The sequence below is a fragment of the Molossus molossus genome, unplaced genomic scaffold (assembly GCF_014108415.1).
Source record: "Molossus molossus isolate mMolMol1 unplaced genomic scaffold, mMolMol1.p scaffold_m16_p_8, whole genome shotgun sequence".
Taxonomy (NCBI): domain Eukaryota; kingdom Metazoa; phylum Chordata; class Mammalia; order Chiroptera; family Molossidae; genus Molossus; species Molossus molossus.
In genome coordinates, this window is record NW_023425402.1 from 87,646,699 (window position 1) to 87,668,959 (window position 22,261).

General features: G+C 35.3%; 1 protein-coding gene across 10 annotated transcripts in view; it reads right to left on the reverse strand.

Annotated features, from left to right (window-relative positions):
- Window positions 1-22,261, reverse strand: part of AHI1 (Abelson helper integration site 1) — a 187,440-nt gene extending 165,179 nt beyond the window's left edge. For 6 of the 10 annotated variants that reach the window (XR_004957633.1, XR_004957634.1, XM_036248450.1 and 3 more), the window contains exons 1-7: window positions 22,124-22,261; window positions 21,692-21,794; window positions 12,514-13,060; window positions 9,560-9,738; window positions 3,926-3,982; window positions 2,447-2,669; window positions 1,032-1,224 (exon numbers count right to left, since the gene is read on the reverse strand). Coding sequence is in view for 8 of the 10 variants with exons in the window: in XM_036248450.1 (XP_036104343.1) it covers window positions 1,032-1,224; window positions 2,447-2,669; window positions 3,926-3,982; window positions 9,560-9,738; window positions 12,514-12,971 (1,110 nt within the window). In the remaining 2 variants the exon portion in view is untranslated. Of the gene's footprint in view, window positions 1-1,031; window positions 1,225-2,446; window positions 2,670-3,925; window positions 3,983-9,559; window positions 9,739-12,513; window positions 13,061-21,691; window positions 21,997-22,123 lie in introns of those variants that run through there. The other 4 variants (XM_036248447.1, XM_036248448.1, XM_036248449.1 and 1 more) reach the window with 4 other exon arrangements.

Below are 22,261 nucleotides of genomic sequence, written 5' to 3' on the forward strand. Positions count from 1 at the left end.
GTCATGCCGTGCTCTTCCCGTGCTAAAATTCACTATCTTGCTTAAATTTGAAAAGAGGCTTTCTCTCTTTCCCTTTGCTTATGGAGCGATAACATGAATTAGTTAAAAGAAATGTGGTATTTAGGTTTAAACTAACTTCAAATACAAGTTACCTGCACTTAAAATTGGAGTTATTAAAAAAAATCACTTTATACTTCAAAAAATCAGTTTACACTCCGTGATGTCCTTCACAGTAAAATGTTGGAATAGCATGTCAGCTCAAAGGCCATCTACTCTTAAAGCTTTCCTTGACTGCTCTGATCCTTGACTAACCTTCACATCTAAGTAGTTCTACTTCACCTGGTTATATATGACACTGTATTCATCATGTGATCTGTATAAGTTCACTTTATTTGTTAGTAGTATACAAACTCTTAGGGAGTCTGATACTATTAAATGAGTTTACACTCCATGAAATGGGTTAAAAATGGAGGATTACATAGATAAAGATCAGATTCAACATTTCAGTTAACAGTCATAGCATTGTTGTAAGGATTAAATAATGGAGTAAATCCAATGGCTAACTACTTGCATTAGCAAATGCTCAACAAATATGCTATTACTTATATCTTTCATTTGTATCTCCACTGCATATTACAAACACTAAATAATAGAAATTAAATTTTCACACTACATGGTTGTATATTGGACTACTAAAAACAATAGCTTACATTTGTGGTATGCAATTGGCCTTCTTCTTCCACATCTGAAGAATCACCTAATTGCAGATCACAATATTAAAAAAAAATCCTAGAATGTTCCCAAAAAAATTGAACTTGCCATGTACCAAGTACTCTGATGAATCCACATGAATAAAGTGATGTGTAGGCATACCTTGCATATGTGTAGTCTATATGCAAATATTGCACTATTTTATATAAGGGACTTCAGCACCTGCAGATTCTGGTATCTGTAGAGAGTCCTGAAACCAATTTCCTGTGGACGACTGTAATAACTAAAATTTAGTTAAAATTACTCTATTCAATTCATACCTCAAAGAACAGGATGACTTTAGGGCTCTCATCAACATCTCGAAGTAAATAGGAAAAGTTTTCATTAAATATAATTTGTTCTTCCCACTCTGGAAGCCTTGATTTTAACTGTTTAAAATCATATGGCTGGGTCATAATAGGAAGAATATAATCCACATTGTCTTTTTCAAAGTAAGATGAAACAGGCCGTTTACTGTTGAAAAAAAAATTTCTATTAACACATTTCTTTATAAATTTGAGAATGTGAGAAAAAAATAAAAATATGGTATTCAAGGTGAGGCAACTAGAAATAATGAATAGCCATGATACATACAAAAATTACTTTGTCCATCTAGAAAATTATAAATGTTATGAGACTTAAAAGTGGTAGTATTTCATTTTGCATTTACATACTATCAGCTGGTTTCACAGAGTTATTTTATTATAGAAATATAAAGTAAGAGGTATAACTATTCCTTCAGTGTGCAAAGCTGGAATAAAGTAACTCCTTCAGAATCGAAAATGAGTTTATCATAAAATGGTATAGTACATTTAAATAAAAAAAACAAACACAAGAGGACTGTAAACCTTTCTAGGTGTATCATATCTTTATATGCCCTAAGACAAGTGAGTAAGTGAATGACCTGTTTGATAATCCTCATGTTTCTCATCCTTGCCATCTTTCCCAGCAGATAGTTTTTTTAGAATTCTAGTATAATCGTTTATTTTATTGTACTTTTTATTTGAGCCTTCAAGCAAGTATTACTATAGAAGTAATAGTAGAAAAAAATTAAATTCAAGATTCGTTTACCTCACCTGAGATCCAGGTAACATATTAACTTCAAAACAAAAATATGTCAGAAACAAATGCACTTACAGTGCAATATAATTTGATATACATTGCTAGTTTAATGCCATAAAGTAGTCATTAAGCTTGGCAGAAACTCTCTCAACTTCCCTCCACTTAAAATGAATCACTAAATCAACAGATGCTCTCCATTTCTTCTATAAAACATACTGACCAGCCCTGGACAGTTTGGCTCCGGAGTTAGAACATCAGCCCACGAACCAAAGAGCTGCAGGTTCGATTCTGGTCAAGGGCACAAACCTCGGTTGCAGTTCGGTCGGGGTCATGCGGGAGACAACCAATCGATGTGTCTCTCTCACATGAATGTCTCTCTCTCTTTCTCTCTCTCTGCCTCCCACTCTATCCGAAGATAAATGGAAAAAAGTATCCTCGGGTAAGGATTAAAAAATAAACAAACACATACTGAGCAATATCAATTGTTGGTGAATACCTACAATTAGTAAACTGTTCTCCAATACAAATTCATAGCCCTACTTACATTGACTTTCAATGGCAGAATAGAGAACTTCTACTGTAGACTATAGACATTTTCAATTCAAGGGTTGGCTGTGTAATTTTTAAAAATTACCTATTTTGTTTCTTGACATATTGACCAGTAATCTCATCAACCACGTGAATTTTTACCATTGGGTGAGAAATCATAAAATCTGACTTAAGTCGATCAGTTCGGTGAATGTAAACTCCCAGGACAAGGTCATCATCAAGCAAACATTTGGGATAAACTGGACTATCTCGATTTGTTATTTCATGAACACCATCATCACCCTCAGTGTCTTCATTATCATCTGAAACTAGAAGCATAAAAGAAAATCAACATTATAATTAATTGTTCTCACAACAATATACTCAACAAGTTAAATTTTCATGTAACTTAATCCTCATGATTCATAATTATTTGCCTTTTCTTTCTGTTTTTTTTTTTTTTTGTGGTATGTGCCCCTAGCGGGAACTGAACCCAGGACTCTGGTCAGCAGGCTGACGCTCAACAGCTGAGTCAAACTGGCCAGGGCTATTTGCCTTTTTAAATAAAGAAACTTCAAGGAAAAATAAAAGAAAAGCCAGACAAGCCTGGTTGGTGTGGCTTAGTTGGTTGAGCCTCGTCCCATGCACTGAGAGGTCCCCGGTTCAAATCCTGGTCAGGACACATGTCCGGGTTGCAGGCTTGATCCCCAGTAGGGTATGTGCAGGAGGCAGCTGATCGATGTTTCTCTCTCACTGATGTTTCTAACTCCCTCTCCCTTCCTCTCTCTCTAAAAATCAATAAAAACATATTAAAAAAAAAAAAAGCCAGACAATAGCAGATTATACTCTAAGAGTAATACATTGCAAATACTAATGCATTAAAATAAGGAATTTTTCTCATTTTCCTAACAAGAACCAAAAACATAAAAATAATAATAAAGCAAAGATAAAAAGTAACTTTATTTAGGTATTTTTCTAAGTGAAATATATAGCACTCAATTCAGTTATAACTGTAATTTATGCTTCTGAGCAGGATGTAGTAGGATGTTACAAGTCAGTGCTTCTGGTAACAAAAACTTGAAAAGCCAATGAATTACAAAAACCTTATTTTTAAAGGCATCAGAAAAATAATTTTTAAAGACATCAGAAAAGTACAGAAACAATGTATATAGTAGATGGACTAAACTTCTGGACAGGGAGAATCATTCAGAGGTAAACTGATGGACTGGCAGCTGTTTTAGTCTCTGGAAACATTTGCAGATTCAAGATGTGGGCTGAGGAACAGTGTTTAGCGCAGGCAGAAGGTCACTATCAGGAGAAAGAGTAACCAGAAAAACTTTTAGTGGGGCTATAGTAATAAAATTAGAGATCTGAGGGGCCTCAAACATATGGCCAATTTGCTTCACAAAACTGAATTCTGAGCCTATGTGAGAGGCTAAAGAGCTAGTGAAATCTTCCAGTCTTTTGATACCTGGAAACAATGACCAGTTAGGGGGAGGGGCCTGAAATAAAAGAGGCAAAGATGAAGCCCTAAAGGGTCTGGTCAATTTATATCTATTGCCACTTTTCACCTGGGGTCACTTACCAATTCTGGGTGTAGCTAGAGGCTGAGAATCCAAGTGTGGCCCCTGGCAGAAGACCCCTAATGGAGGACAGAAAAACCAACAGAGATTTTGGTGTTCACATGGGACTGGAGTGACAAAATTGGAGACTTGAGGAACTTCAAACATATGGCCAGTCTTCCCACCAAAATATTTGCCAAATTTTGAAGCTGCATGGTGCAGAAGGCTAATGGACTAAGCTGAAAACCTCTGAAGGGCAAAACTGAATCTTCCACATTCTTTTAGGGCTGAAGAAACAAATACCTGTCTGGCTCTCAATTTAAAACACCCGGAAGCCACATCTTAGGAACAGGACAAATCAGAGATAGAATCTTACCAAAATTACAATGCAGCCCTAACCTAGCTAAATTCCTTACTGGTTAAAATTAGTTGACTACCCTATCTGCCTAAGAAAGCAGAGGAAACCCTCTCTAGTGGAAGATAAAATCATCTAGAGCCTCTATGATTCTATACACATGCAATTCATAAAAAAGGCAAGACGATATGACCAATAACCAAGAGAAAAAACAAAACCATAAAACAGAAGCAGATCCACAGATGATCCAGATTGAATTAGCACACAAGGACTTTTAATAACTATGATTAAAATGCTCAAGAAAATAAAGGGAAATATAAACAAGATAATTTTAAAAGTGAATACTTTCTACAGAGAATTGGAATGCTAACCTCCAACATGGTAGTATTAAGAGGTGGGGCTCTGCCTGGCTGGGTGACTCAGTGGATTGATCATCATCCCATGCACCAGGAGGTCACCGGTTCGATTCCCAATCAGGGCACAAGCCCAGGTTGCGGGCTTGATCCCTAGTAGGGGGCATCCAGGAGGCAGCTTCTCTCTTATCAACATGTCTATCTCTCTCTCCCTCTCCCTTCCTCTCTACCTAAGAGTAAATAAAAACATATTAAAAAAAGAAAGAAGTGGCCCAGCCAGTGTGGCTCAGTGGTTAAGCATCAACCCATGCACCAAGAGGTTGCTGGTTCGATTCCGTCTGTGGGCCAAATCCCCAGTGGGGGACATGCAGAGGTGGCCAATCGATGTTCTCTCTCCTTGATGTTTCTCTCTCTCTTTCCCTCTCCATCACTCTCTCTCTAAAATCAATAAAAAAAAAATGTATTTAAATAAATGAAATTTAAAAAAAGAAGTGGGGCTTTGGGGGGGTGACTAAGTCATAAGGGTGGAGCTCTCATGAATGGCATTAGTACCCTTATAAAAGAGAACCCAGAGAGCTCTCTACCTCTTCCACCATGTGAGATTACAGTGAGAAGACACCTCTGTGATCTGCCAACAGGAAGTAGGCCCTCACCAGACACCAAATCTGTGTGTACCTGATCTGAGACTACACCACCTCTAGAGCTGTGAGAAATAAACATTTATTGTTTAAGCTATACAGTCTCTGGTTATTTTATTATTGCAGCCCAAAGAGACCAAGACAATAAAAGTGTTGATTTGACAGGAAGATACAACAATCCTAAACATGCATATATTCCAACAACATAGCTTCAAAATATATAAAGAAAAAAACAAACAGAAAACAGAGAAACCAGGAAATCATAGTGGGTGTTTTAATGTCTTAATGGCTGATAGAATAAGCAGACTACAAAAAAAAAAAAAAAATCAGTATCAGTAAAATCAGCTGAACGCATTAAACTTAATCTAACTTTACGTACATAGGACACTGCACACAATGGCATCAAAATTCACATTATTTTTAACTGCACATGGAATATTTACCAAACTGACCATACACTGGTCATTTAAAAAGTTTTAATTCAAATTGAAATTCACAATGTTCTCTGACAACAATGGCAGACAAAAACCAAAACAGAAAGATAATTAGAAAAAATGACCTACTGCCTGAGACCAAACAATATACTTCTAAATAATCCATGATCAAAGAATTAAAATGAAAATCAGAACATATTTTTATTGAATGATAATGAAGATACAGTATTCAAAAACGTGTAAGATAACGCTCAAGTAGTGATTAGAAATTTAATGTCTTAAATGGATATAAAGAAAGACTGAAACCTCATAAACCCATCTTATAAAACTAAAAATAAACAGCAAATAAAACCCAAAGAAAGTGGCAAGAAGGAAATATAGATAGAAGAAATAACTAAAATAACACACAATATACAATAGATAAAATCAGAGATATAAAGGTTGGTTCTTTGAAGACTCCTAAATTGAAAATCCCTAGACTGATCAAGAAATCAAGAGAAAACAAAGTATCAATATCAAGGGGCACCCTTTCAGATGTATTGATATAAATATAGAAAATTTGGATTACATGGACAAATTCTTCAGTCTATCAAAGCTGATAAAAGAAACATAAAAAACTGAAGTCTAATATTTATTTAAAAAACTAAATCTGATTTAAAAGTCTTCCTGCAAAGAAAACCTCAACCTAAAAAACTTCATTAATAAATTATTCCAAACATTTAAGGAATAAATAACACCAATTTATACAATACTTCCAGAGAAATGAATGAGATGAAACATTTCCCAAATACTTTTGAGATGGAAACCTTGATTATCAAAAACTCTGGGTTTTAAAGAAAAGAAAAATACAAACCAATCTCTTGCATGACCACAGATACAAAAATCCTAAACAAAGTGTCAGTAAATGAAATCCAGTAATAGATTTTTAAAAAGAGAGATAATGCATTACAACAAACTAGGACTCCCATCCCTGCCAAGAATACAAAGATGGATTAATATTCAAATAAAAATTAATCACATTAATAGAAAAAAAGGTCCTGGCCAGTGTGGCTCAGTTGGTTGGAGCGTGGTCCTATGCACCAAAAGGAGGCAGGTTCAATTCCAGGTCAGAGTAGGCACGCATACACACACAAAGGGTGAACTTTTATATAATCATGTTGATGCAGAAAAAGAACCTGATAAAATTCATTATCTAGTCATGATAAGGAAAAAGCTATCATTTCCAGATGATATGATTGTGTAGAAAATTCAAAACAACCTATAAACTCTTAGTAGTAACAGAATTTAGCAAGAAAATGAACATGTTTATAATTTTAAATTATATTTCTACATACATATATGAGTAACATACAAATAGAAAACAATTTTTTTAAATGCCATTCACGATAGCATTAAGAGACATCAAATATATAGAAATAAATCTAAAAAGAGACTGCTGAAAGTTACAATATTAGTTAAGATAAACTGAAATATAAATAAGTGGAGGTGCATACCACTTTCATGGATGGCAAGAATCAATACTTTGTAAAGATATCACATCTGGATGAAAGAAGGTAAAGAGATTTACCGAAGAACATATATGCACAGCCCTTGGACAAAGACAACAGTGGCTGGGGGTAGTGGGAGAGGGGGCTGGGTGGTGGTAGGTAAAGCGGGGGAGGGGAATGAGGGATATCTGTAACAGTGCCAACAATAAATAAATTGTAAAAAGATATCAAGTCTCTTAGAGTTGTTATACTGTAAACTTCAGATTCACCCAATCTGGTTCAAAATCATGGGTGGGGAAAGAGAAGGGAAAGTGGAGAAGCTGCTTCTAAAATTCATGTGGAAATGCAAAGGGTAAAGAATTGCCCAGGCAATGCTGAAACAGCAAGACCCATTATAAAGCTACAGTAATTAAGACATGGTGGTATTGGTGCAAACAGTCTAATGTAACAGAATACAGACTTCAGAAATGAGTCTATTTATTTGAACATACTCATGTTATTTATAATAAAAGTGAAACTGCAATGCTGAGGGAAAGGATGCTCTCTTCAGTGAATGGTACTAGGTCAATTATTTATTCACATGGGAAAAAATGGGTCTTGATCACTACCTCTCACTATACACAAAATCATTTCCAGATGAACTACAGACATAAATGTGAAAAGTTAAACAAAAACTTTTAGAAAATAATATATTAAAAAATATACTCAGAACTTGGGAAATTTCATAAATCACAGAAAGCACTTACCATCAAAAGAAAAAAAATGGATAAATTGAGTTATATAAAATTCAAAAATTCTATTTTTCAAATGATACCAATAAGAGAAAAATAAAACAACCCAGAGTGGAAGGATATTTGTATTTACATATGAGAAAGACTGATGTCTAGATATATAAATTAATAAAAAAGATAAACAATTCCATTTCTTAAAAAGATACAAATTTAACAATGAAGAAATCTAAGAAGTCAAACAAGAAGATGCTCAACTTCACTAGTTATCATGGAAATCAAATTAAAATAAAATTGATATATATATATATATACACATACACACACACACAAATGAAAATGGCTAACATTTCAAAATACTGACAACATAAATGTTAGTGAAGATGTAGAGCAATGGAGTCTCTCAAATACTGCTAGTATCAATTGGTAAACCAACTCTGGAAAAATGGGACATACCTATTAAAGTGGAAAATACACATAATCTATGACATAGTAACTCTACTCCTAAGAATATGTCCAATAAAAATGTATATATATGCTTACCAAAAGATGTGACTAGAATATTCATTACAGCTTTATTTGTAATTACCTAAAACTATAAACTCAAATGTCCATCAATACAATAGGTAAATTAACTGTGGTATATTTATACAATGGATATCTATACAATACAAAAATAAAACTGATAATGAATAAGCTTAACTGCATGCAATAGTTAAATCTCACAAAAATAATTTTAGTGAAAAAAGCCAGACACAAAAGGGCATAATATTTATGATTCTATTTATATGAAAATAGAAAAGCAAGCAAAAATAAACTGTGTTAAATGTCAAGATAGTGTTTACTCTTGCAGGACAATGAACTGGAAAGGGACTTGAGGGGACTTCAGGGTGCTAATGATGTTCTGTTTTTTTATTTCGATGGTGATTTTATAGGCATATTCAGTTTGTAAAAATTCACTAAGTAGTATACTTATAATATTTAATTACAGAAATCATGAAACATTATCAGTTGAATAATCCAATAAGTACTATAAACTCTAAAATTGCCTATTTTAGTCCCAATTTTTGGCCAATTAAATAAAAACTGAAAACAAACAAACAAAGGATGCAAGAAGTAGGAAAAAGGAAAGAGTAATAAGAAAAATAAGAGGAACTATATATATGAGTAAAGAGGAAGATTGAACACAAGAGGGGAAAAGAAAAAGTGAGGACTAAGTTGACTTAGGCTGAGGAATTGGGAAGACACCATGTTTGACAAAGGCATGCGGCTCAACATCTGAAATGTTTATGGGCTGTAGACCATTTATAGCTTTTAACAACTATGAGTCTAAATTATTTAGGATTCTAAACTCAATGGTAGAAAGAAGAAATCTTCTATGCTATAATAACAACTACAAAGTTAATGTCATTCTAGAGTTGAACAGTCAGGAATTAGAGATGACAAGTAATACTGACTCAAGTAATACTTATCACAGAGACTTGCAGACACAAATATTTAACTGTTTTAATATAGATGAATCCAAGAACAAATATTCTATATTAGATTTTTTTCAATTATATCCTTTGGGACAAGATTTTCTTTATTTTTAAGGACTAAAAGTCCTAAAATCAAGTTATTTCTACCAAGGAACATGTTTTTCATTTAATTTGGATAACAAACCTGCTTTAGGCTTCTTTTTCTTTTTTTTTGGTTTGGATTTTACGTCATCTTGCATGCTGTCTTCCACGTTTTGTGCCACAGTGGTTATTTCATCATGTTGATGATTATCTGAAGTAACTGGTCCAACTAGACTTTCCTTCTTTGGTTCACCTTCAACTGTGTCACCAAAGAGCAATGTACTGCAAATATAACCCAAGTACACGTCATTACCCATATATTATTATTATTATACATGCATTACCCATATATCACTATTATTATACATAATGCAGCAAAGTGAACAGTGAATAGAAGGATAATCCTAAAATCAATATTATTTTCAGCTAGGAGATATATATTTTTTCTTTTACATTAAAATGGTTGGCTGTCAAAGTAGGTATTCTGGGTATTATTTTATACTTGGTGATGAGTTATATACCCCAGGAATCAAATTAAAATGAACTTTAAACTCCAGGAAAAAATGCAGTTGTATTTTATGAGCAATGAATCTGTTTTTACATAGAAGTGATCAAAGATACTCACCTTGCTGTCAAGTAAATGATTAATGACCAAATTTCTCTTTTTAAAAAAATATTTTTTCTTTATTGATTTTAGAGAGAGAAAAGAAGAGAGAGAGAGAGAAACATCGATGAAAGAGATTATCAACTGGCTGCCTCCTGCATGCCCCCCACTGGGAATTGGGCCCACAACCTGGGCATGTGTCCTGACCGGGAAATCAAACCAGCAACCTCTTTGTGCATGGGTTGATGCTCAACCACTGAGCCACACTAGCCGGGCTTAATGACCAAATTTCTAAATTACTTCATTTAAAAACAAAAAATGCATTCTGTTTTTCAAAGGATTCTGATATTTAACCTTTGATTTCTAGGTAAAAATTAACTGCTCGTGTTTTCCAGTGGCTGATGTGGCATTACATTTTCAGAAGGCTACTTTTAAATTAAAATCTGCATCATATTAGCTAATAAGTGGTAACGGGGTAGCATTCCAGAAGCTAACAAAGTTATAGCAAGAAACTAGCCTTATTAAAGTTTGTTTGTCAAGTAAAAAATCTGCATCTAAGTAATTAAAAATTGACTTCCAATATATATAATCATATTTCAAAAAAGTTGAGAAATAAAAAGTTAGAGAAATATTTCAAATTAGTCATTTCAGAAAGCCATATTTTATCATATCATCAAATACTATTACTTAAAGAGTATGTCACTCTTTGCAAGTCACTCTCATGTAAGCCATGGTTTTATTTAAAATTCATGAACTAAATTTATTTTAAAAATATTTTTATTAATTTTTTTAAAGAGGAAGGAAGGGAGAGGGAGAGAGAGAGAAAGAAACACCAATGTGAGAGTGAAACATCAATTGGTTGTCTCCAGGGATCTGGACCACAACCTGGGCATGTGCCCAGACCAGGAATTGAACCTGCAAACTCTCAGTGTGCAGGATGTCACTCAGTAACTAACTGAGCCACACTGGCTAGGGCCATGAACTAAATTTATTTAATAGAGAGTATGGCTTCCCAATTCATATGGTAGCTATAAGGAGAAAATGTATAATATGCTGTGGTGAACAGCCTCTAAATGGCCCCTAATAATCCCTGCCTCCTAATATTCATAGATTTGAGTAATCCCCTTCCTTTAATACTTCTAATAAACAAGACTATGACAAAACTAATAGATGCTATGAATAAGATTAGGTTCTAAAAGGACTATGAATTTTCTCTTTCTCTTCCAGATCCTGCTCTGGAGAAGCAACTACCCACTGTTGTAAGTAGCCCACATTAATAGGTCCATATAGCAAGAAACTGATGTCCCTGGGCAAAAGCCACTCAGAACCTGAGACCTGCCATCAGTCACATAAATGAGTTTAGAAGTGGATCTTCCAACAGCAATGTTACTTGGCAGATCCTCTCCTAGCCCTCCAATTCTTGAGATGACTAACATCCTAAAGCTAGCCTATGAGAAACTCTGAGTCAGAGATACCCAGTCAAGCTACACCCAGATTCATTTTTCACAAAAATTATGAGGCAATAAATGTTTGATGTTTTAAGCTGCTAAATTCTGGAGTTGTTGTTTTTTGTTTTTTTTTTAAATGCAGCAACAGATAACTAATAAATATACTAACATGTCCCTGTAGCAACTCTATTTGCCCTCTCTGTTATCACTAGTTGTCTAATTTTGATAAGAGGGAAATTATTTTTAGATGAGGACATTAGGAAAAATTGACCCTTGTATGTCAGGCAACAGTCAAATATAGAATGTTCCCACCTCAAGTTGTTTACCTAAATATGGATTACAGAAAACAAATTATGGTAGTTAAAGGACATTTTTTATTTTGTTTTTCCCAAACTGAGACATATTTATATGAATATATGCACAGTTCACACTGTATATGCATGCATATATATAAGCACCATATACAGAAAAAGAGTAGAATACCCAATTGCTAATAGTGATTACCTCTGGATGACTGGATTACTTTTATTCTTTGTTTCTGCATGTTCTACAATGACCAAATGCTATCTGTATAATAAGGAAAAAATGCTCTATTCACATATCCAAACAGGCATTTATAACTAAAAAAAGGGGTGGGGGTGGGGGTAATTTGGTTTCTATTGTTTATAAAGCAGATGTGAGTGAGTACTTAAGGGTAGAGACTTTGGAGCAAGACTGCTAAGGTTCTGGCTCAGCTTCTTACTGGCTCTGTGACATAAACCCTTCAGTTTCCTCATCTACAAAAGATAATATTACTATTTCCCATCAGGTTGTTATAAGGAATAAACAAGTTAATTCTTATAAAGCATTTAGCACATAGTAAGGTTAGCTGTTATTATTGTACTGGCAATGTGTCCAAATGCAAGTCTTAAAATTTTCTTTGTGAAACTACAGATATCACTTAAAAGCATAAAATAAGTTTTTTTTTTTAAAAGAAAACATTTTATATTTATCAATGTAAGGTACCTTGTTTTAGCATTGGACAGGATTGGAGCTTTCTTTTTCTTCTTTTTTCTTTTTTCAACAGTCAATTTGTCATGCAAGTAAGTATCTGAGGGAAAGTAAGTCAACTGTTCTTTGAGTTTCTTTCTTATTTTCTTCTTAATCTCCTTTGCCATTTCTTCAGCTACCTGGAGCTGGTATACTTGCTTCAGTTCTTCCTCATCTAAATTATTTCCTTCATTTACCTTCTCACTTTTCTGATGAGCAAAACCGGGCTGTGACAACATCCGTACTTTTTGATGTACATAATCCACCTTCTTCTCAGGAGTTTCCTGTTCCATTTCTTGTGTAGTCGCGTGGCACACTGTTTTTGTAACCTTCTTATTTTCCTTCTCTTGCTTGTCTTCCTCTACACTCCCATCATCATCTGGATTTTCAGCTGTTGACTGAGGATTGCTTGGTTTGTTCTCAATGACTCGCATGCTCTTCTTTGGGTTACTAGTGTTAGTAGCAATTATCTCATTACTTTTAGTTTCTCTATTTTCTGAAGATTGCTTCTAACAGCATCAAGCTAGGAAGACACAATAACAAAGTTGCAGCTAAGCACAGTTTAGTTATATAAAGATAGAACACAATGGTTAATGTTCAAGAATGTGTAATATTGGAAAAATTATTTCATTTTTTACTTGAACATAATGACATTCTAGAGAATGTGATAAACACTCTACTAGTTCATTCTCCCAGCATTAGAACAGTAATCTCTGAGGGTAACTGCTCATACAATGAGTTAATAAACATGTGGAAAAGTACTCAGTGACTTTTTTGTTGTTGTCGTTGTTAATCCTTACCTGAGGATATTCTTCCACTGATTTTTAGAGTGGAAGGGAGAAAGGGGAAGAGAGGGATACACTGATGGGAGACACACATCAACAGGTTGCCTCCCACATGGCCTCAACCAGGCCGAGAATCGAAATTGCAACTCAGGTAGGTGCCCTTGACTGGGAATCAAACCCAAGACCCTTCAGTCCTTGGGCCAACACTCTAACCATTGTGCAAAACCAGCCAGGGCCTTAATGACTTTTAAAAAGTTAATTAATCGCTCAAATTTCAACTGCTATTCCCTCTTTGGCAGAATGATCCATACCCTAATGAAAAAAAGTTGGTAAAAGAGCCACTCAGCTAACGTGCTTTAGGTGTCCCATCAGAAAACACCTACAAGTTATTTATCTTGTGTTATAATCACATTCTAAAACCAAAAGTCTGTAGTCCTAGGATCACCCTGCAATTAGTCCAGATGTATTATGGAAAATACTGCTATGTGTTAAATATTACCAAGTTAAATCAAATGACAGACTAAGTACATACCTGTACCTCTTTCCCCAATAAAAATGATTTAAAATAAGATATTTTAATAGAAAAAAAGCTAGGAGTCAAAAAGAAAGATTACTAGTAATAAAATAAATATTTTGAGAAATTCCTGAAGGATAAAAATAGGCAGGATTAAATCTATTAAGAAACTTCCAGAGAAAACCACAACCCTTAGGGAAAGACTTCTCCAGAGAAAAGGGTGCTTCTGGAGAAGCCATGTACTCAGAGCTAAGAAATACAAAGTGAAGGAGGGTATAAGCCTAGGATGGCCAATTGAAGAGTTGGGAGGGACAAGTCTGTTCCCCACCTCCATTTGTGTTAGATGGTGACTTTCACTCAAAGGATAAAGCAGCTGAGCAGAGAGATGGCAGAATGCTTCAGGTAGGTACAGTTTTCACCAACAGCAGAAGCTGACTATGTTGAACACAACCAACAGGCAGTAGGGAGACAGAGACTTACTTAGAAAAATGACTAGACAACTAAAACTAACAAACACTGAAGGAAAGTAGCACAATGAAGAAAAAGTCACCAAATCCAATAAAACAGAAATATTAACAATGAAGGAAAATGAATAGCATAAACAAAATAAGAATTTAAAATAACTGTGATTAACACCATAAAAGAAACTCCAAAACATAATGGGTGTAAAAACAAAAAACACTGCAGATGTTAGAATTAAATAAAAGTTTAAGATATGTGTTGAAAAAAAGAATGGACAAAACCGAAGTGCTGAAGATGGACACCAATATCAAAATGAAGAATTTGCCCAGAAATGCATGGGCTTATCAATAAAAACTGAAGTTCACTGATTAATGCCCCCCACCCCCATACACACCTCCCTTCCTTTCTCTAAAAATCAATAAAAGCATATTCTTGGGTGAGGGAAAAAACAACTGATGTTCGATTTTTGAAAATCCCCAGGTTTAAAAGTATTTAGAAAATATCTAATATATGTGAAGACAGGAAAATAACTAGTATCCCAATATACAGGGTATGGCAAAAGTAGGTTTACAGGTGTTCGTATAGAAAATACAATAACTAATAATAGTACAAGAATAAACTCTGTTTCGTGTACTCACAACTGTAAACCTACTTTGCCACACCTTGTATATTATTTTACCATCTCTAACACTCTTTTGATTACTTAAAATATATTTCCAAATTCTATTTATTCAAGGATGAATTATGAAGCTGAATCCTCAAAAAGAAAAAAACTTCCCTAATTAAATCTAGTAAAAATGAATTTTCTTTAAAAAAAAATTATTTCACGTTGTTTGTAGAAGCAATATATGCTTTAGTTAAAACAGTAAGAAACAAAAAATTAAAAATACAAAACAACAGAAAATACTTAGAGAAAAAGAAGACACCAAGCTCAGCCCTGGTTACCTCACATGAGAAAATTCACTGCTAATCTTTTCAGAACTTTATTTTTGTCTTGTCTATGAATATATAGTCATTCCTAATAAACTTGAATTTCCATTATGTTAAAATGGGGCATATGTAAATTTTTCTTTCTACTTTCTCAGTGAGTACCAAAAATGTAGTGGCAATGTTTTACAAACTGTGAGGAAAGTAATGAAAGAAATAGTTGGAAGAAGTCAAGAATTAGAAACAGAAAAAAGAACTATGTTCTAGAAGAAAAGATTTAAAAAAGAAAACCATTGGAAAGCTAATCAGATGGTTTTAATTACTGTCATCCACTGATCCATCAACTTCTCTATTAATAGCTTCATCTTAATTTTATAGTGTGACTTTATAGTCATTATCTGCTTTTGCTTTATTCAATTAACTTTTTAAAACCATTGCAATAAATACAATTCCCAAAATATCTTTGGTAGCATCCCATATGTTTCACTTATATTTACTTTTTAAAAGATCATGTTTTCGTGGTTTTGATTTTGTCTTGATAGTAGCTTTATGAGATAGTTTTTAAATTTTTAAGTAGTTTATAAATATTAAACTTTTATTACTAATTTCTAGTTTCACTGTACTATTATATAAAAAAAAAAAGGTCTACTTTATGGAATTTAATAGTCTCCCAGATCAGATTATGACTGAATGCTGAAGTGTCCCAAATACACTTGTTCATGTTCAATTATATCTTTGTGCATCCTTTTTATCTTTACCTTCTGAATATCACTTAGGATTTTGGCTTAATTCCTTTGTTTTTTTTAAATCACCTATGTTGAAATATGACTTACATATAATAAAACTCACCAATTTTAAATGTATAATAAACAAACTTTGGCAAATGTGTACATGTATGTGACCACCATATCGTGATATTAAAGATTTCCATCACTCCACATGATCTTTTACAAAGTCAACCCCTTTCCCCAGCACCAGCACCAGCCCCTGCCATGTCCTGGCCCCACTCAGCCTACTATCATTACAGTTTTGTCTTTGCCTAGCATTTAATAGAATCATCCAGTATATAGCCTTTTGTGTCTGGTTTCCTTCCTCAGTATAAAGCTCTGAGATTCATCTTTATTGTCGCATGCACAGTTTATTTCTTCTCATTGCTGAGCAGTATTTCATTGTGTGGATATATACTACATTTTATTTTTCCATACTGAACATTTGAGTTATTTCCAGTTTTGCACTATTGTTTTTGTTTCTCTTGAGTAAATACCCAAATGCTGTCCTATATGGTAAATAGATGTTTAACTTCTTAAATAACTGCCAAACTGCTTCCCAAAGTAGCTATACTATTTTGCATTCCCAAGTGCATGAGTTCTAGTTTTAACATTTTTGTCAGCACTTGGTGTTGTCAATGTTCACTTTTCAGTTGTTCTAATAAGTGTGTAATGGTATCTCACTGTTGTTTTAGATTTCATTTCCCTAATTACTAATGACATTAATTTTCACATGTGTTATTTGCCATCTGTATCTCTTTTTTGGATGAGTGTTAAAAACTTTTGCCCATTTTCATTTGGTTATTTTCACATTACTGAGTTCTAAGAGTTCTTAAAATATTCTAGATACCCTGTCATATAGCGTTACAAATATTTTCACTCAACCTTTAGCTTATCTTTTCATTTTCTTAGTAGCGTTTTGAATTTTCACAAATTCTAGTTTATCCCCTTTTTCTTTTATGGTTTATGTTTTTGTATCCTGAGAAATCTATTCATAAAGGTTAGGAAGGATTTATCCTATTTCTTCTATAAGTTATATAGTTTTAGTGCTTATGTTTAAGTCATTGATCCATTTACATTTAATTTCTAAACATGATTTAAGACTAGAATTTACATTGTATATAGATATCTGATTGTTTGAGCACCATTTGTTGAAAACCATTATCCTTTTCTTCACTGAGTTACCTTGGCACTTTTGTCAAGATACAATTGACCATATACATTTGAGTCTATTTCAATACTCTAAGTTGCTCTATAGCTTTATAGTAAGTTTTGAATTAGTCAGTAAAATTCCTTCAACTTTGTTCTTTCTTATAATTGTTTTTGCTTTCCAGGTCCATTATTTAAATTTCTAAATAAATTTTAATTATATTTTCAATTATTTTTATTTAATTTACTTTATTGAGTATTAGAGGTGTTCCCCCTCCCCCCCCTTTGCCCCTCTCTACCAAGCTCCCACCCCACCCCATTTCTTCATCTGTCTATTGTCTATGTCCATGGGCTACGCATATAGGTTCTTTGATTAATCTCTTCCTGCCTCCTCTGAGATCTGTCAGTCTGTTCCATACTTCCATGTCTATGATCCTATTTTGTTCGTCAGTTTATTTTGTTCATTAGATTCCACATATAAGTGAGATCATGTGATATTTGTCTTTCTCTGTCTTATTTCACTTAGCATAACAATCTCCAGGTCCATACCTAATGTCTCAAAGGGTAAGAGACCCTTCTAAAGACTAAATAAAAACTACAAAAGAGGCATGACAAAGATTCAAGGATGATTTTCATGTTTCTGGAAACAGAATAATTAAAACAGTAGTATCACTAACTGGAATATAGTGCATTATAGAAGTATAGTGGAGTAGTTCAAAACCCAAGGCCTGGAATTTGTCTCCCATGGCTATTTGTGTGACCTCAGGCAATCTGTTGCCTCACCTGTAAAATCAGTTCACCAGCACCTACTCAAAGGGTTGCTGTAATGGTTGAATGATTTAGAACAGTGCCTAGAACAAGCATCAATAAACATTAGCTACAACTGTAATTGATACTTCCTATGGGGATACTCAGTGAGTTCAGTAGGTATGTTAAGCTGGATATCTGAGGGGGCACTAAGCAGACTGGCTCCACTGTCAGATCTCTGGATTCAAGTGTCAGTTGTACCACCAGATTAATCTCTGTGGACCTCTATTTCCTAATCTTTCAAATAGTAATAAACTATGCATAGGGTTTCTGTAAAGAATAAACAAGAATACGAAAATAAAACAGCCCAATGCCTAGAGTATAGCAAGCCTTTAAAAAGTGATAGCTATTGCCCTGGCCAGTTTGGCTCAGCGGTTAGAGCGTCGGCCTGCGGTCCAGAGACCCTGGTTCGGTTCCCGCTGAGGGCATGTGCCTCAGTTGCGGTTTGTCCCCGGCCCTGGTTGGGTTGTGAGGGTGGCAGCCACTTGGTGTGTTCCTTTCACGTCGATGTCTCTCTCTCACTCCCACTCTATCTGAACAAAATATAAAAAAAAAGAAAGAAAAAAAAAAGTGAAAGTTATTCTTACTCTATATATACGTGTGTATGTATACTATAATCAGATTGTGCTTGGTAGGCAAGAGAATACAGGCACACCTTGTTTTATTCCATTTGCTTTATTGTGCTTTTTTAAAATATATGTTTTTATTGATTGTTTAAAAAGAACGATAGAAACATCCATGCGAGAGAGAAACATCAGCCACTTCCTGCACGCCCCCAACTGGCGACCAAGCCTGAAACCAATTCCATGTGCCCTGACCAGGAACTGAACCGGACCTCTAAGTCCATGGGACAACGCTCAATCCACTGGTCCACACCAACCGGGTCCAGATGTGCCTTTTTTTTTTTTTTTTTTTACAAATTAAAGACAAGATCCTCCACCAGCAAAAACATACAATTACTTTACTGCAATGCTTGCTTTATCGTGGTGGCCTAGACTACACCTCCAGTACGTATCTTCGAGGTATGCCTGTATAGTAATCCAGCAAGATTAGGCTGAAGGTTGGGGCATCATTTATATCTGTGATGGTTGCAAGAAAAAAAGCACTAAATACAGAGAACTCTGGGATCCCACAAAAAAAAAAAAAAAAAAAAAAAAAAGAAGAAGGAAAAAGACTGAGAGAGAGGTGATAAATTGGGAGAATTAACCAAAGGGAAAAAAGAGGTTTAAGAAAAAAGTGATCTATAAAACAACAATGAGGTATCACCTCACACCTGTGAGAATGGCCGCCATCAACAAATCATCAAACAACAACTGTTGGCGAGGGTGTGCAGAAAAGGAGACTCTAGTGCACTGCTGGTGGGAATGCAGACTGGTGCAGCCACTATGGAAAACAATATGGTGTTACCTCAAAAAAATGGAAAATTGAACTTCCATTTGACCCAGTGATCCCACTTCTAGGAATATAGCCTAAGAAGCCTGAAACACCAATCAGAAAGAATATATGTACTCCCATGTTCCTAGCAGCACTATTTACAATAGCTAAGATCTGGAAACAGCCCAAGTGTCCATCAGTAGATGAATGGATAAAAAAGCTGTGGCACATATACACATTGGAGTACTATGCAGCTGTAAGAAAGATCTCTTATCCTTTGAGACTACATGGAGGGACCTGGAAAGTATCATCCTAAGTGAAACAAGCCAAGCAGAGAAAGACAAGTTTCATATGATCTCACTTATTTATGGAATGTAATGAACATAACAGTCTGAGGAATGGGGTAGTCCCAGAGACATGGAAGTGGGGTACAGATTGACAATCCCCAGAAGAGGTGGTGGTGGGGGGAGATAAACCACAGAACTTATATGCATGTATGCATGAAGAGTGGACATGGACAACAAACTGGGGACAGGGCAGGGAGGGAGGGGGAGGGGGTAATCAGTGAGGGAAAAAGGAGAAACATCTGTAACAAAAATCAATTAATAAATAAAAAAAGAAAGAAAAAAGTGATCTATACTGTGTGGTACCAAGAATTTCTGCACGTTTTAAAGAGAGTTCAGTGGATCTGTAATCAGAAAGTCACATGTGCAAAGTCACGGGTGGAGGAATGAATGAAAGGTGAGATCTATAGAAGAAACATAAATAATTGTTTCTGGACTTCTGCTTCCTGTCTTCCCCCACCCCCAAAGACAGTGACATGAGGCAGTAGCTTTGAGACAAAAAATCAGTGGAAGGATTCTAAAATACAAATGTTATAGTATCATTTCTTCATTTGAAACTACTAATATGAAGTCCTTATCAGTGGGGACCTAAGGCTCTTTATGAAATGACCCCTTGCCTTTCTTCCCATGCCCTTCTCTAGCCACACCTCTACACACATACTGTGCTCTAGTCATTTGAAACTACTTGCAGCCCTCAAATGTGCCAAACTCTTGCACCTCTCTTTCCTGAGAAATGCCCTTCATCCCCTGTCCCTCTACAAATTGTCTAAGTATCCTCTGACACAAAATGCAATTGGTATCTCCTATGGAGAGCACTCCAATCTTGAAGGGCAATTAAATACTTCTCTGTGCTTCCACAGTGCCTTGCTCTTCATACCTCCCTCTAGCTGGTAAGATGTTCTGTGGTCCCCACCGAACTGCTAGCTTTTTGGAGGGCTAGACCTATATTCTCTTCATATATGTATTTCAATTTTTAAAAGAGGTGGCGGTGCCAGTAAGAATGGGTCTACGGTCAAAAAGAACTTGTTCTGCTACTTACAGAACGTGTGGTAGGCAAGCTACTTAGTATCACTAAAGCTAGTTTCTTGTTTTTTTGCCTGAGAAATTAAAATGCTACCTACTGTATTGTAAAGAGAATAGGAAATACTGAAAAGCAAAGTGATCAGCACAGAAGCTGGCCAACTGTAGGTGCTCAAGAAAATTACTTTATGTCCATTACTACAATATTAAAATAATTATGTGATAGAATACATTAAATAAATCATGTATTTACATTATTTGCTATTTAGTATTTTAATGTACAACTGGTAAACATTTATTAACAACACAGCAAATACATTACAGAAACAATCATCTCTAAATACTACAGCAAAAACATTATAGAATGACCAGTATTTGATTAGTAACATCAACGGCAAAAATTTAAGTCGGAGTTAAAAGGACATTCCTGAACCTCACATATGACATTATTTTAAATCTTCTCCCTCACAACCCCTTTAACAGGTGCTGTTAAGAGATACTATATAAGAAAATTAACTGCATTCCATTTCATCTCATTTTACTTTTTCTCTAACCACCTGATTATTAGCTAATGTATGACTAAAGATCAACGGGAGAAAAAGCTGTGAGACGTCAATTCTACCTACAGCACAGAGGGGGAAAAAAAGGAAACAAAACCCTTATACAAAATTCAATTAATAAATCAACGATAGTCTACATAAATAAAGAAGATTCTAAATATGGCTGAAAAATACTCTTGGTATTTGAATTTATTTCAAATATATATTCTGTTAATTTCCCATAGTCCTAAAAATACGCAGTCTTCTTCCTGAAAGCCGAAGCAGTAACAGCAATCATTAATGCAACAGGTGAAAAAACTGTTAGCATCCTTTCCTCAAAAAAACAAAACCACAAAGAAACGTAAAGAAAAATACATATATTTCAATCGACAGATGTTTCACAGTAGATATTCTTCAACTGTCTACCTTTTTCTATATTTATACATATCGAAAAGACCCTACTAACCTAATTTGGCTTTTTTCTTACAAATGAAACGCATCGATCACCTTTTCGCAGATGTAATTAACAAGGCATTCACAGGTTCAATTATCAGCACCAGGTTGACATCCTAAAAGAAAATAAACGTACTTACTACGCATCTGATTTAAAAGCGTTTAAATCAGAAGCAGGAGTAGAAAAGCAAAGATTGCATTCACTCCGGGGCACCTTGCTGATCACTCCGAGGAGCCCAGGGAAAGGAGCGGAAACACACGTATACTTCCCCCAAACCACATCCCTCCGTTCGGCGGCGCTGGGCAGGTCAGCCGGCAGAGTCTTGCCGCCGCCCCTGCGCCCACGGACCCGAGCAGCCCCCACGCCGCCGCCGCCGCCCACGAGCGGGACAGGCCGAGTGCGTGGGCCTGGGCTCCGGCACCAGCGCGCCTGCTTTGTACTCACAGGGAGGAGACGCAGAGCGGACAGCCCGTCCCGCTGGATCCCACGCCGGGGCTATGAGAAGCGGCCTCCCGGTCCGGGAGGGTCGGGCTGGCAGTTTGGCAGCCACAAGCCGCCAGGAACTCCGGCTCCTAGAGCTGG